The 14,384-nt window shown below is 27.9% G+C and overlaps 1 protein-coding gene across 1 annotated transcript in view; it reads right to left on the reverse strand.

Annotated features, from left to right (window-relative positions):
- Positions 1–6,242: 6,242 nt before the first annotated feature.
- LOC129987555 (acid-sensing ion channel 1-like) overlaps positions 6,243–14,384 on the reverse strand; it is a 56,330-nt gene continuing 48,188 nt past the window's right edge. The window contains exons 8-11 of the mRNA XM_056095521.1: positions 12,375–12,449; positions 11,944–12,037; positions 10,319–10,395; positions 6,243–6,439 (exon numbers count right to left, since the gene is read on the reverse strand). Coding sequence (XP_055951496.1) covers positions 6,243–6,439; positions 10,319–10,395; positions 11,944–12,037; positions 12,375–12,449 — 443 coding nt within the window. The remainder of the gene's footprint in view (positions 6,440–10,318; positions 10,396–11,943; positions 12,038–12,374; positions 12,450–14,384) is intronic.

The raw sequence follows: 14,384 nt of genomic DNA on the forward strand, positions 1-14,384 counted from the left end.
TTTCTGATCTAGAAATATATATATATATTATTATAAAATGCATTAAATTACTATTTTTATTAACACACAAATGTTTGAAGAGTAATATAGAAAGAAATTTTTAACATTAATGGCTTGGAAAGGAATAAAAATAGTTGTCATTCTTTCAACTTTGATGCAGAGATAAGTACAGGCAATTGTACTGAAACCTGAATATTGGGACAGCCTAAATTTTCTTAATTAATAGCATTATGCTCGTTTCTCACAAAACAAGAAAAAAGAAGTGACGATGTTCATTTTCAGGTTATATCTTTACTGCCAAATATTGACACTCTCCTAAGAGGGACAAAGCAATATACTATAGTGTATATCAATGGACCAGCAAACTCGTCAGGCAAGCATATAAGAAAAAAAAAAAAAAAAAAAAAAAGCGAAACGACAAAGAAATCGAAATTGAAACTAAATGAGAATTTTGATATATAAATGTAGAAGGTTCTAGATCAAGTTTCTGGTAAAAAAAAACCAATATAGCCAGTTGCAAAATCGATTTCTATTGTCTGGTTTTTTGGAAATATTTTTCTGACTTAAAAAATCATAATATTATGAGTGGAATATCAAGAAATGCTCTGACCAAAGAATCAGCAAAATAAAGTATGCATATGCAGTTTTGCTTTAAACACAGGAAAACATAGCAAGAAATAAAATTATTGGAAATTAATTTTTTGGTTTATATAAAAAGTATCAAATTTGTAAAAAAAATTATGAATAATTGTTTAATAAGAAGTAAACATAATCTATATATGAATTATTTCACTTTTCTTCTCCTATCAGTTTTAAATGTTATTTGGCTGTTTCATATTATATTGTTCTATATTAAATGACAAATATTTTTTTTTTTTTGTGAGTGGCTACTTTTGTGTGTCTAATCATAACTTTACTGATCTCTTAATGGAATAACCTCTACAACTGAAATAAAAATAGTCTTACATTCGGTGACCAATTTGGGGACTTCATATGTTTTTTCATTAAATCTACCGACAAACGAAAAATGTCGTTTATTGACATCAGAGAATCATTTTGAATCATAATGAAGTTTTCAGTTAAATGAAAAGAATTATAGAAATGAACTTTCTTCCGTGTTCACTGCTGTGATGAGAAGCTGTGTACTAAAAGTTTTGATTCTATTTAGCCGCTATTTACACAAAATATTATTAGAGAAAAAATGTCATCCTGTATGTGTGTGCGTGTATGTGACGCTAAAAAGAGTCCAACAAGTTGAGTAACAAATAATGACGTTTTATTCTACACAAATGCACAAATACGCTGTAGCAAAACACAGCCGGAGCGCACTCAAGAACAGCAATTGTAGTAAACAGCAGCACACAAACAATAAATCGGAATTAAATAACTGTAACAGCACAAAGTGCGTAGTGAGAATTTGCAGGAAAAAGATTTCATTTAACTACTTACGTTTCTCGAGTAGTCACTCATTCTCACTGTCTCAATACCGACTCTACAGCTCCGTCGGTTTTTTAAAAAATAATATCTGAGAAAGCGCACAGAAGCGTCTAAAACAAACGACATAACTCAAATACTAATGGAACAATCGCCAAGATTCTTATAGTATATGGAATCTTCGATATTTTCGCAGAAGTCGCCAAATCCATTGCCAAGTTTGTCTCCAAAGGTTATTGACTCATCATTCAATCACCATTCATTACTATATCAGTCAAACTAGTTTCTTTGCCAGGAGAGTACTACGCAGTGAAGCACTATTACAAATTTGCAACAATATTTTTGAAATTCCATCGCAAAGTGGAATGATATTTTAGTGCACTATCGGGATTCCTTTGCTTTCTTTGTATGCAAAGATATTTGTATAAAACGAAATTGGCTGCTTCTTTATCTATACTTATAATAAAGCTCAATGTGTGTGTGTGTGTGTGTGTGTGTTGGCGCTCTACAGGCCAGACCGTTTGACATACAGCTACCAAATTTGGTACATGTATACCCTGGAGGTTGGGAATGTGCACCTGGGGTTTCTTTTTTCGAATTTTTAATTAGAATTTTAATTATTAATTAAAAACTAACTTTCCCGCCAAAAAAATCTTCCATTTTCCCCACCGCCAACTTTCTCGCCAAAAAAATTTTCCATTATCCCCAGCGCCAAACGAGAAAGGCTTCAGTTTTTTTTCTCCCAACAGTAATGAGGCTAGGGTTAAAATTTTTCGGCGGATTATTTCAATCGGTCCTGTTTATTTTCTTAATGTTTGATGCATTTAAAATTAAACATTGTTAATGAATCAATCTTTCAGATTCATTCTGAAGCACTTTTGAATTAAAATAAAACAGAATAAAGGAAATTAAAAATTTCTAATCCGCATAGCGTTACCCCAACTGGCGTAGAAAAAATCACGTATTTGCGTTACGTAACCGGCGAAGAAAATTCACGCATGCGCATTCTGTTCTGATTGTTGCCATGACAACGTTATCAATGGATGATTTAAATTATTTTTGGGTTAGTTACATGCTTTTGTAAGTAAATTGTATTTATGTTAGTTATATATTTTTTGTATATGCTTATAGTTTTAAGTACAACGTTTTTTAAGTAGTTTTTTTAAAACCTGTTTTCAACCGTTTATTTTAAACGATTCGTTTTATTTTCTTAGTGTTTGATGCATTTAAATTTAAACATTGTTAATTAATCGATCTGCTCATAATGAATCTAAGAAAATTTTGTTGACCAACTCTTGAGATATTACATAAATTTAAAAAAATATTCTTTAGTGCCCATAAAGTTTAAACGCTGAGTGACTGTATTTTCAGTAATCAGATTATAAAAAAATGCTTTGTTTCAGTAAAAAATATTATTATATTAATTGAAGATAAATTCTTTCCACTTTAATTTAAAGCATAAATTCTACGGGTGCTAACAGAAAATGAGAGAGATACATATTACGTTATGACTGAAGGCCTTTATAATATTATGAATGAATTATATGATAATCAAAATTTGAAGTTTTAAAATATTTTGATGAAGAAGCTATTAAAGTAGGAATTGCATAAAATATTTAATTATTAAAATTTTAACGAACATTAAGATTGGCGAACCGGCTGGTCGCCAAAGGCGGCTAGTATAAAAATAAAATCATCTGTACTTATTTAAATGGATTTGATGATTTGTTCACTTATACTTAAAAGCAAATCGAATTACGAAATGTTGTACAATAATGTAAGTTTTTTAGTAGATTTTTGTTTTTATTTGTCATTTCAATATATATAATATTAGTGGAAAAGTGGGCGAAACATCTCTCTTATTGGCGACGTCCACAGATTTTCTTATCTGAGTGAAGGATTAAAAGCAATCTAAAAATAACATATTTAACCATTTCAAATCTATAAAAGGCTTAACTATACTGACGTCAACTTGCTTAACTATACTAACTCTCATTCTACAGTTTCAGTTTGAGAGAACTTATGGATTTAAAAAATTAAATGCTTCTCAATAAAGATTAAATAAGCTGTAATCTTTGCTATTTTCTTTTGATTTAGATTCTATTTTTAGAATAACATCATCCTTCTTTTTAATCAGTTACTTAAGAAGTTTATGGAACCTCACATTCCTACAAAGAAGAGACTATTTAAATTCACTTCTAAACCAATCCTTCTTAATCTATGAGATCAAGCAAAAAAGTATTGGAACATTTTTTTTCTTTCAATTTCTTTAGCATCTGTGAGCAAAAATGGTAAGGAATAACATTAAACACACCCACACATTCATTTATTAGAGCATTAACAGATAAAATTAAATTTAAACATTTAATATCCTACTTTTTAGTATTTTTTAAATTTATATTTACTTTCTCTTATATGAAGTATAAAAAGATAAAGTATTGTAATTCAAAAAATTCGAACTTTAGATTTTGATGAATCTTGATATTTCAGACCACCCTCAGTTAGAAAAACACATTTTTTAGAATTATGTCCGTTTATCTATGAATATGATTACTCAAAAAATGCTTTGACCTAAACGGATGAAATTTGGTATATGGACTTTACATCAAATTTTTAGATTTCTACCAAGTTTTGAACAAAATCGTTTCAGAAAAAGTCTGCCTGTCCGAGTGTAAGAAGCCGACAATTACAAAACGAAACGAGCTAGATGAATAAGATTTGGTGCACAGATTTATCATGTAATATGTAGATTTAAATTCGGAATAAAATCCGATGCAGGATTAACCATCTATCGTTCTGTACTCTCTCTACTGCATGTGGTAACAAAGAAACTCAATAATTGAAATAAATGAAATTTGGTATGTGACTGATCTTTCGTCTACAATTGTAGTTCAAACTTGATTTTAATTTGGTTGAAGAAAAAGCGTCGAAACTACATATTCAATTTTCTACTATCATGTATTAGAAAAATGAGAGTGATTAATGGCCAAAGAGAGCATATATCAATAAAAACGTTATTGGTATATGCTAACGTTATTGATAAAACAAATTATTTCTCTGATACATACACATTCCTTCGGTGGAGAATAATTCATTGAATCAATAATCTCTATTAAATTACAAATGAAGTCGAGTTTGGAGTCTGCTTTGACATGATTTTATTTGTAACATTTCCATGTTCACAAATCTTTTATATTTGTAATTATTATTTGCCACGGGCATGCAGTTAATACACAAATGTCGGATTTTCTTACTATATTACGAAGCACATATGTGTCAAAATAAGAATCTGTGCCCTCGAAGAGTTAACATCTTCCCTACGATCCATTTTTTTTATTGAAAGGAAGAAGATAACACTTATATTAGTGAATATATGAGAAAGTTTCGTGTAGACAACTCTCACTGGTTATAAACATAATAACGAAGTGTCCACCCATTCCTTAAATTCACTATAAGATAGCGCCACTTATGTCGAATCAAAATTTAATTAAATTAATCTATCAGACGACTATTTTTACTTATTTTCTAATGATTAATTTAATTATATTTTCTAAAAATATCAAACTTTTTTCATAAATGTAAAAACAGTAGAGCAGAAGAAAGAAGAGAGTGAAAAATCAATCCTGAAATTCCATCATGGTGACTAAATGGACAGTGAAAATAAATAAATAAAAGTTTTAAAAAATCAGGATTTAGAAATTGATATTAAAATTTAAAAAATAATTTTTTAATAGAATTTCGTTTTTCATTAATCAAGACTTCATTTTTCGTTTACTCGAAACAAAAATCTGTGCTCTCATGGAGTTCATAGCCTTTTCCAAAGCTTAGAATTTTTTGTAAGGGAGGGAGGGAATAACATCTTTAATAAAAAAGTATAAATCTTTAACAAAAAGTGAAGGTGATAATAAAACCTATCATCGTCTTTAATAAAAAGTTAAAGGCGATAAAGTTTCGAAAAAAAAAACCATTCTCACTAATTTTCAAATATAACGACTTCTCCGTATTTAATTTTTGTACGACAGCGAAAATAAATTTCACGGTGAGAGAAAAAAAATGGAAATATTTTTATTAAATTCTTTGATTTAACTAAACTCGTTTTATATTTGTAAATATGAAATTTTGCACTCGATTTTTTGTTCAACTCCTGAAGAGATAGAATTTAAAGCACTTCAAGAATATATACTTATATCATTTACTTATTTTCGATGACAGTATACTACTTAAATATTTTTATAACTTCATTAATAATTAATGGAATTAATTTAATTACATTTTATTTGAACATGTAATGTTATTTAGTTATGAATGTGAGAGAAAAGAATTAATTTGATGACTCCACAATATTTATTATAATGAATTAAAGAATAAAAAATAACGATTAATGAAGATAAAAAATTATTTGTTCTCAGATACTATGCTATTTTTTATATTTGCATAATATAACTATGCAATACTCATCATTTAAATTATTATTTGATTTCATATTGGAGGTTACACCTAGTAGTGAGTTGAGAAACAATAGATCTAAAGATTAAAAAAAGAAAAAAAAAAAAAAAAAAGAAGAGAGATTGAAAATAATTAAAATAATTAAAATTTTGTTACTTTGAACACTTTTAGGAGTAGCTTTTAAAACTTTTTTTAATCTAAATTTATTTGACTTTTGGTAATGAATTAATCAGTTTAACGGTAATAGAAAATGAAAGTAAATGCACCATCTCAGAATTATATAGAAAACGAAAGTAAATACACCAACTCAGAACTATACTTTATTGATAAAATCGGTCGCAATTTTGACATTAAAAAATATCTCAAAAATATTCCTTTTTGTCACTGTAGATGTGGTATCCTTTATGATGCTTATGGGAAGTGGCCGGTTCTTGATGAACTTTTATCTTCCTTGATGGGCATACCCTGTACCATAGCCAACAGGCGACGAACACAACGATTTCCACCACTGTAATTATACTTGCTCCCAGATACAAACCCAAAGAACCTCCAATTTGACCTAAAAAAAAAGATAAAAGATAATCGTTTTCGTTTTTTAATTTACAACATCCTATTCTTTGTATTGTTTGCTAATCTCATTTAGTCCAGTGGTTTCCGAAACTTTTCAATTTTCGACGCCCTTAATTCAGATTTTATCAAAACATCCAATGTAAAATTCCATCAAGTATGTACTTTTCGAAAAATATAGAAGATTCTCTCTAATCTGGCCCTCCCATTAATACAACGCACCTGTTGAAATATGTTATTTGGCGATGAGCTATTCTTTTCTGCTAAAACATGAAACCTTCCTCCTTCAGTAAATGATTTGTCTGTTCAATGCTCTCCTTAACATCTCAGCAGAGCATTTTTTTCAATTTCAATTATTAGTTCACACTCTCCCTATATATATTTATATATGTTGTTCAAATTTTCAATCATTAATAAAATACTTTTTATTCATCCACTCAAGTTCAAATACATTTTTTTAAACTTGTAGTGGATGGCACTCGATGTTAATATAGTTTTTTCAAATATTAATTCATTAATTATTAAATTTAATTAATTTTTAATGCTTTAAATAGAGTTTTAGCAGTTTGTAATGAAAATTGAAAAAAAAACAGGCAGTAGCTCAATCAGTAAAATGCAAGGATTTCAGTATTTTTCACGTGAAGGTGAAGAATGCGAGTTCAATACTTGCGAAAGTAGGAATTGACTTAAATTTTTTTTTATATATTACTTGTTTTCTCCTTAAAATATTGATGTCTCGTTTTCCACAAGTAAAAAATGCGTCAGTGTATAATTAAATGATTACATATAATTTTCTATAGCCTGAACACTTTCTATAATCCGACAGGTGGCCAATCTCTGTTATAACTAGTATTTTTCGTGAAGGTTTGTTAAAAACAAACAAAACACGTTCACATACAACTCAATACACATAAATAAATAAAAGAATGATATAATCTAGGGATTTTGACTTTTTAAATCTGACAGTGTATATAATCGTCTGACGAAATTAAGAATTCATGAATATATTTTTTTAAATATTTTAATTGAAGAATAATTCCTTTGAAATCTATCTCTGCTAATGCGAGGCTTTTTCATAGTTTTATTTTGGAATATTTCTCAAAAATAGAAGGCGTAATGGGAGGGGGTGGTCATTGATTACATATCTTTGGGTCATAAGATTTCACATGAAATAAAAATCAACGAAATCAGAACAGAGGTTGGAGATGGGGGATTCTGTTCAGTTATTTTTTTCCAACACGGAATATGTATTGTTTTTTATCTCGAAAATGGTGACTCGTGATGATGGTGGGGGGCTGGGTTAGCGTAAATGACATATCTAGAAGCCATAATTTGAAACAAAAAGTTCGAACGAAATCGGAACATATTTAGGATTTCGGGGATCAATTCTTTATTATTTTAAACATATAGATCATTAACGGGATAGATGAATTGATAACTATATAATCTTTGGTATCGTGAAATTAAACAGAGTATAATTATATACGCGCCGTTCCATTATTATACTGGTTTTCCATGTTTTTGTTGTGATTTATGGCACTTTACAAGCCCGTTGACAGTTATCTGTCAGCGATTTAAGCCGAGTGAGCCTTTCTTATTTTTTCAAGAGCGCTAACTAGGGCCAAGCCTAGGACTTAGCTATTTCATGCGTCACATTCGTTTACACAGCCTCTTTTTGCAGGGCGACCTCACAGATAGAACACAGAAAAGCAACGACGCTCGAACCAGGACCCGTGGCATCCAGATCACGCGGAAGACGCGATACTCCTATGCCAAGACCGGCCGTAACACGAGGCATACTTTGATATTATGACAACAACAGCCAGAAAAATCCAATTTCGCACAAATAAAAAGCAGCAAGCAGAAATAAAAAAAAAATTCTTTGAATTTTAACACTGAGGAGAGGATAATTAACGTTTATTGACAAACAAAACTCATTTCCAAGTTGCTGAATTTTACTTTCACTTAATTTTCGATGATTCACATGATTCTATCGAATTATCCTTTTCTGTATTTGTGAATCCGCATGGAATTATTCACAAATCCCAAACAATCCACTTTAAATAATTCATGGAATTGAATTTACGAATTTATATTGTCACCTATGAATTTAAATTAAAAATATAAATGAAACTATGCATATTTTGTAAGGAAGTTGAGACTTCGCAGTGCTTCAAGATGCTTACTTCGGAAACTTATAAGCTCTATAATCTAATCAAGTCTATGAGCCAAACATTCAAGATAACGAGAATTGTGGTAGATTCTGTTTGTGAAAATTACCTTGGAGCATACATATAAGCATCGCGGATTCTGCTGTAACACTAGTATAATAAAAGTAGATTGTCTTGCTGTAAAACTTCTGTAATGTTAAAATTAATGTTAAAAATTATTTAAAGGGTTGGTGTATTTTGAAATTAGTAAAAGAATGACGTAAATACGAAACTACCTTTTTACTATTTCATCACCAAAATGTACACTCAGATTCAACTAAAATAGAATTATAGAATGTATTGCTTAATAAAATGAATGTTTGAAATGATCAAACGAATAAATATATTTTTAAGGACTTTTTCTCAAACCGATGTTTTAATTAATTTGAAATACTTTGAAATGTTCTAATTCATTAAATCCAATACCAATAACTTAATTTTTGAGGAAATGATATAAAATTCCTAACAAAAAATTCGGTTAAATATCAGAGAAAACTGAGTTTGCATTTTACGTTTTTGTGTCCTTTTAGATAGTTAACAGTTAATTTTAATTAAGACAAACAAAAAATTTTAATGAAAATTTAGTGCGCTTACGTAAAAATATTTCTAAAAATTAACTTGTAATTGGAATTATAAAATCTGTTTTGTTCCAATAAAGTTTTATATGATAACGAAGAAAAATAGAAAAAAAAATGAAAAATACATTGCTTAAAACATATATTATTTAATTTTAAAAAAAATCTTGTTTTAAAGAGTTTTTTAAAGATAATTAACTTATTTATATTTTTAAAAAATAGAATAAAAATTCATTGTTAAGTGAATATTTCACAAAAATATCTATTAGAGTATATTGTCTCCTTAAGATTTTAAAAATGTCCATAATGTAACTTTTTGATTTTCATTTCCACCAGTTAATATTTTGTTATTTAATTAGTTTTGACTTTGTTAAGATTCTTGCAATAATTTTATATTGCATTTGTCATACTATACCTTTATTTATTTATTACAGTGTATATTTTACAGTATTTATACAGTACAGTATTTTACAGTATACAGTATTTATTTATTACAGTTATTAATTATAATCCTACAAAAATAGAGAGGGAAAAACATTCAATAAATAATTCCAAAAGCAGTGGATAGTTTCTGCAATATAAAAAAAATGATACGAGAAATAAAAACGAGATCAAAAATTGTATTCGAAATAAAACAAAATAATGAATGCCAGGACTTTAGAATAGTAATTAATTGCTTCAGATTAAAGATATCTCACAAGTTGAATGTAAAAATTATACGACTTAAAAGTATACGCGTTTTGCTTTTTCTTACATGTTTATACAACAAATAGACGTAGGTGCAGTCATGAGTAGGCTATATTGTAACATGCATATTCAAAGGACAAATTAAAGGATTCTAACTACTGTCGAAATCGAAGTAACCAATTTCCACTATAAGTCAGATTCGATTGTATACTGCACGGTTTTAAAGACTGCGAAAACTCTCATCAAGTTACTTCTCTATTAAGCAATGATAAAAATTTTCATCGGCAGAAAAATAATTAGAAGTTTCGTATAAAATAAAAGTTTTTATTTTGTTTTATTTGCTTATTTTTGAAGGCCACACACAATAAATTAAATGATGATATTGTAGAAGATACTTACTAAAGAGACTTGACATCGTTGCAGTTCTGTATTCGTGATTTACGAACTGTTTCGAATTGTACATGATTTCCAGTCGGCTAAAACAAATGAATTATTTTATATATAGCTATTAAATTATTTAATTAAAATTCAATAATTTTTTCATATTGCATTTATTTAAGAAAATATGTGCCAAATTTTTTAAAAAATGCAGCACAGTATTATTAAATCCTTATTTTACCATTACAATTTAAGCTTCTTTTAAGAAAGCATCATAATTGATTGCAATACAAATTTTAGTGTTGTTAAAAAATTTTTCTTTCTTCTTGAAAAAGTGTTGAATTTTTACCAATCTCAGTCAGAAAACATCAGAATCAAACTTTATTTATATTTAAACGTACATATATCAACTGCTAAAAAAGATAGTCTAATTCTAAATTTATTTATATTTTCTGATTTAGTCAGGAGTCCGAAAAAAATAATAATATAAAGGGATCTAAAAGACAGCACAAGTTGCATAATCTTCAAAAATATTCATAATATGAAAACATAATTATCATTCATGTTTGTGAAATATGCATATTTAATGATTAAATTTATGTACGTCATTATTATAATAAATGGTTCAAGTTTATCAAATGAGTTATATGTCTTGATATATTTTATGAAATTATTAGTTAATAAATTAGTGAAAATATTTGATTTTCACCATTGTTTATTTTTTAATTAACAAAAAGAAAAAACATTTTGTGAAATATTCATTCATAAATAGCATTTGTATGCAATTTTTATTTATCAAGTAGTTTACCATCTTTTTTTTCCTTAAAGAAAGAAATTAGTAATTCATAAATTGCATTTATAATTATATTTCATCGAATGAAATATTCAGAATCCTCCTTCTTCCCTCATTATATTAAGAATCTTATATCTCATTATATTAGAATTACACTTATATTTAGAATCTAACACAATTATGTACAAAAAGAAATTATGCTATTATGGCGCCATCTACTGTTAAAATAATGAATATAAGTTTCTATAAAATGAATACAAGAGTAGACATTTTCATCCACATAAAATCAGCGGATTGCAATCTTAATCCATTCAAAAATAATGTTTGCTATACATTGTTGTTTTCATTAAAAGATTTTCAATTCATTCAATATAGTTTATGGGAATTTTTTTATTTATTTGTTTCGAAAATATAAAAAGAAACATAATAAACTGTATGATTTTTTTTATTATTCTTGTTTATATGCAAATAACAATAAAACACATTTTTTTTATTCATTTCTATGGTGATAATAATTCTTGACATTCTATTCTTTTAAAGTTTGGCAATTTTATTTAAATGAAAGGTCCAGAAAAATATTTACGAAATTTCGAATATCAGTGCACGCACACATATACACGCACGCACACACACACACACACACACACACACACACACACACACACACACACACACACACACACACACACACACACACACACACACACACACACACAATCTGGCCTATGTATAAATCTTTGTTTTCATCGTTTTGTATTTACTCCTTTCTTCCAGTCACATCAGGTCAGAAATAGTTAAAAAAAAAAAAAAAAAAAAAAAAAAAAAAAAAAAAAGATTATTATGATTGCCTCACCTGAAATTTTCGCCTCCAAGTCCAATGTAGGAAGCTTCACTCTTGTACTGGTAAGTGATGCATGGTTGCAGACACATATCCATGAGATTAGAAACTGGAAACAAAAATGCGATAGTTGAAAATTAAAGAAATATGACACAATTGCATTTCAGAAAACAATATTTATTGCTATCTAGAAATCTTTCTTAAAACCCTTCTGTCAGTCTAAAAAACGAATAAAGTATATTCATAAGTAGCATAAGTAATATAATTTTTTAAATAGTACACTCCACTTTATTCTACAATCAAATTTGCAAAAAAAAAAAAAAAAAAAAAAAAATGATATTTGTTTGCATATATTTAGTGCCAGATGAGTATAAAGATAATGAATATACTTTTTATGTATCAAAAATAGCATTAATTATTGAAGGAAGCTCTGTCGTTATACTTACAATTGCTTGCGATAGTAATTCCTGCGAAGCAGATGTAAAGATCTTTTGGCTCACAGTACCTCATCGTGGCATTACCTGCAATAACAAGTGTAAGCAAAGAGTTCCAAAACAAAAGAAAGCCTTTAAACGTGATCAACAAGAATTTTTAAATAAAAGAAAGCTTTTAAAAGTGATCAACAAGAATTCTAAAGCAAAAGAAAGCCTTTAAAAATTATCAACAAGAATTCTAAAGCAAAAGAAAGCCTTTAAAAATTATCAACAATACGCTATAAATTATGTCTCTTATAACATTAACATAAAATCATTATTGTTCCTTGAAAGCTTACTCTCTTCCTTTGGGTTTCATTTGCTATTCCATCCTTTAAGAACAATCAATAATTTTTGATACATTAATTAGATAAAATACTCATGAATCTAGTAATATTTCTGCTCTTAAATATACTAACAAAAAAGAAAAAAGGTAACTATGTTGTATCAGTTAGAACAAAACTGACTATGATGATGATCCTCTATCTTTTTCTTTTCTCTGAATCTTCTTCCTAATGTATTAAGTTGAATAAAAGGGAGAGTATTAAATTCGCTCTAAAACTTAGACATTCGTTAAAATCCCGAGTTCGAAGTTTTTTTTGATGATTATTATACTTCCTCTATACCACAAATATGAGGAAGTAAAAATTCTAAAATTTTTGATACTTTGCGCACTTTATTATCTGATTTCTTTCATGTCAATCTGAAGTGCTTACAGAAAAGGAATTTTAAATATGATTGATTGGCAAGCAATGGTAAGTAGTCAGTCAAAGCCAATTGAAATGGATCATACTCTATTAACTGTAGTAATTATATATTGAATTTATATATGAAGAGACTTTTTAAAAGTGTTTTTATGTACGAAAATAAATCGCCTTGTCTCATTAACCCTTCGATGAATGATGATGGAAATTTCCATCATAACATTTAGTGAACAAAAAATTGTACTCGAAATTCGTGTACTTTATATCGGTTGTTGCTGGCAACTTTTTTCATGACTATTGCATAATAAAGAACGTAGCTGTCAAAAAAAAAAAAAAATCAAATATCACAATCATTATAGCGGGGTTGAGTTTGTTATTCCGCTGTTTGTTGTAGTTGGAAGAAACGTGCGATTTCTTGAATATTTCTTTATAACTAGTCTGAGATTTTTTTTTGCTAATAAAAGCAATAACGAATGCAAAAAAGGTTTGTTTTCCTGTTATTTTCTGTACAATTTACATCGAATACCTCAAATAACCTTCCATGTGATAGAAATTTGCATCACTATGCAGTTGTTTCTCTTTTAATGTATGAAGGAAATATTTTTTACTATATGTTTATTTTATATTATTTTTGAAGAGATTTATATTATTTTGTATTTTAGAAGAGAGTTACATTGGAGATTGGAAAAAGTAAGTGGGTCATTTAAAAGCAAATACACTAAATGCAAAAGATATTCTACAATCTCATGCAATAAATGTGGAATTAATCTGGATCTAAATAAGAATAATAATTGTTTTTTAAAATTATCATGAAGAATAAAAATGATACAAAGATATATATATATATATATATATATATATATATATATATATATATATATATATATATATATATATATATATTTATTTATTTATTTTGTACTGAGCTTAACTTGTAAATTTGCATGCTGATGGATAATTTTATTATATTGTTTTTTCATTATTTTATATTATATATTTACGCTAGTATTTTTTAAAAACATTTTCCCTTTAATCTAGAGCATGAATTATATCACCCTGATTTATTTCAAAGAAAAAATCATGCAAAGAAGAGTTAAGTCTTATGGAAAAAAGAGCGCTTTTCTAAATACAGCAAACAGTCATGGATTGCGACCCTTGTTGGTGATGACTGCAATTTTATGAGGCCCAAGTTGTGTTGTGTGTTTAATTCTATCAAAAGAGTTAAATATCGAACATGCATTTGACAAATACTATATATATAATACATAATTATATAATA

The sequence above is a fragment of the Argiope bruennichi genome, chromosome 10 (genome assembly GCF_947563725.1).
Source record: "Argiope bruennichi chromosome 10, qqArgBrue1.1, whole genome shotgun sequence".
NCBI classification, from domain to species: domain Eukaryota; kingdom Metazoa; phylum Arthropoda; class Arachnida; order Araneae; family Araneidae; genus Argiope; species Argiope bruennichi.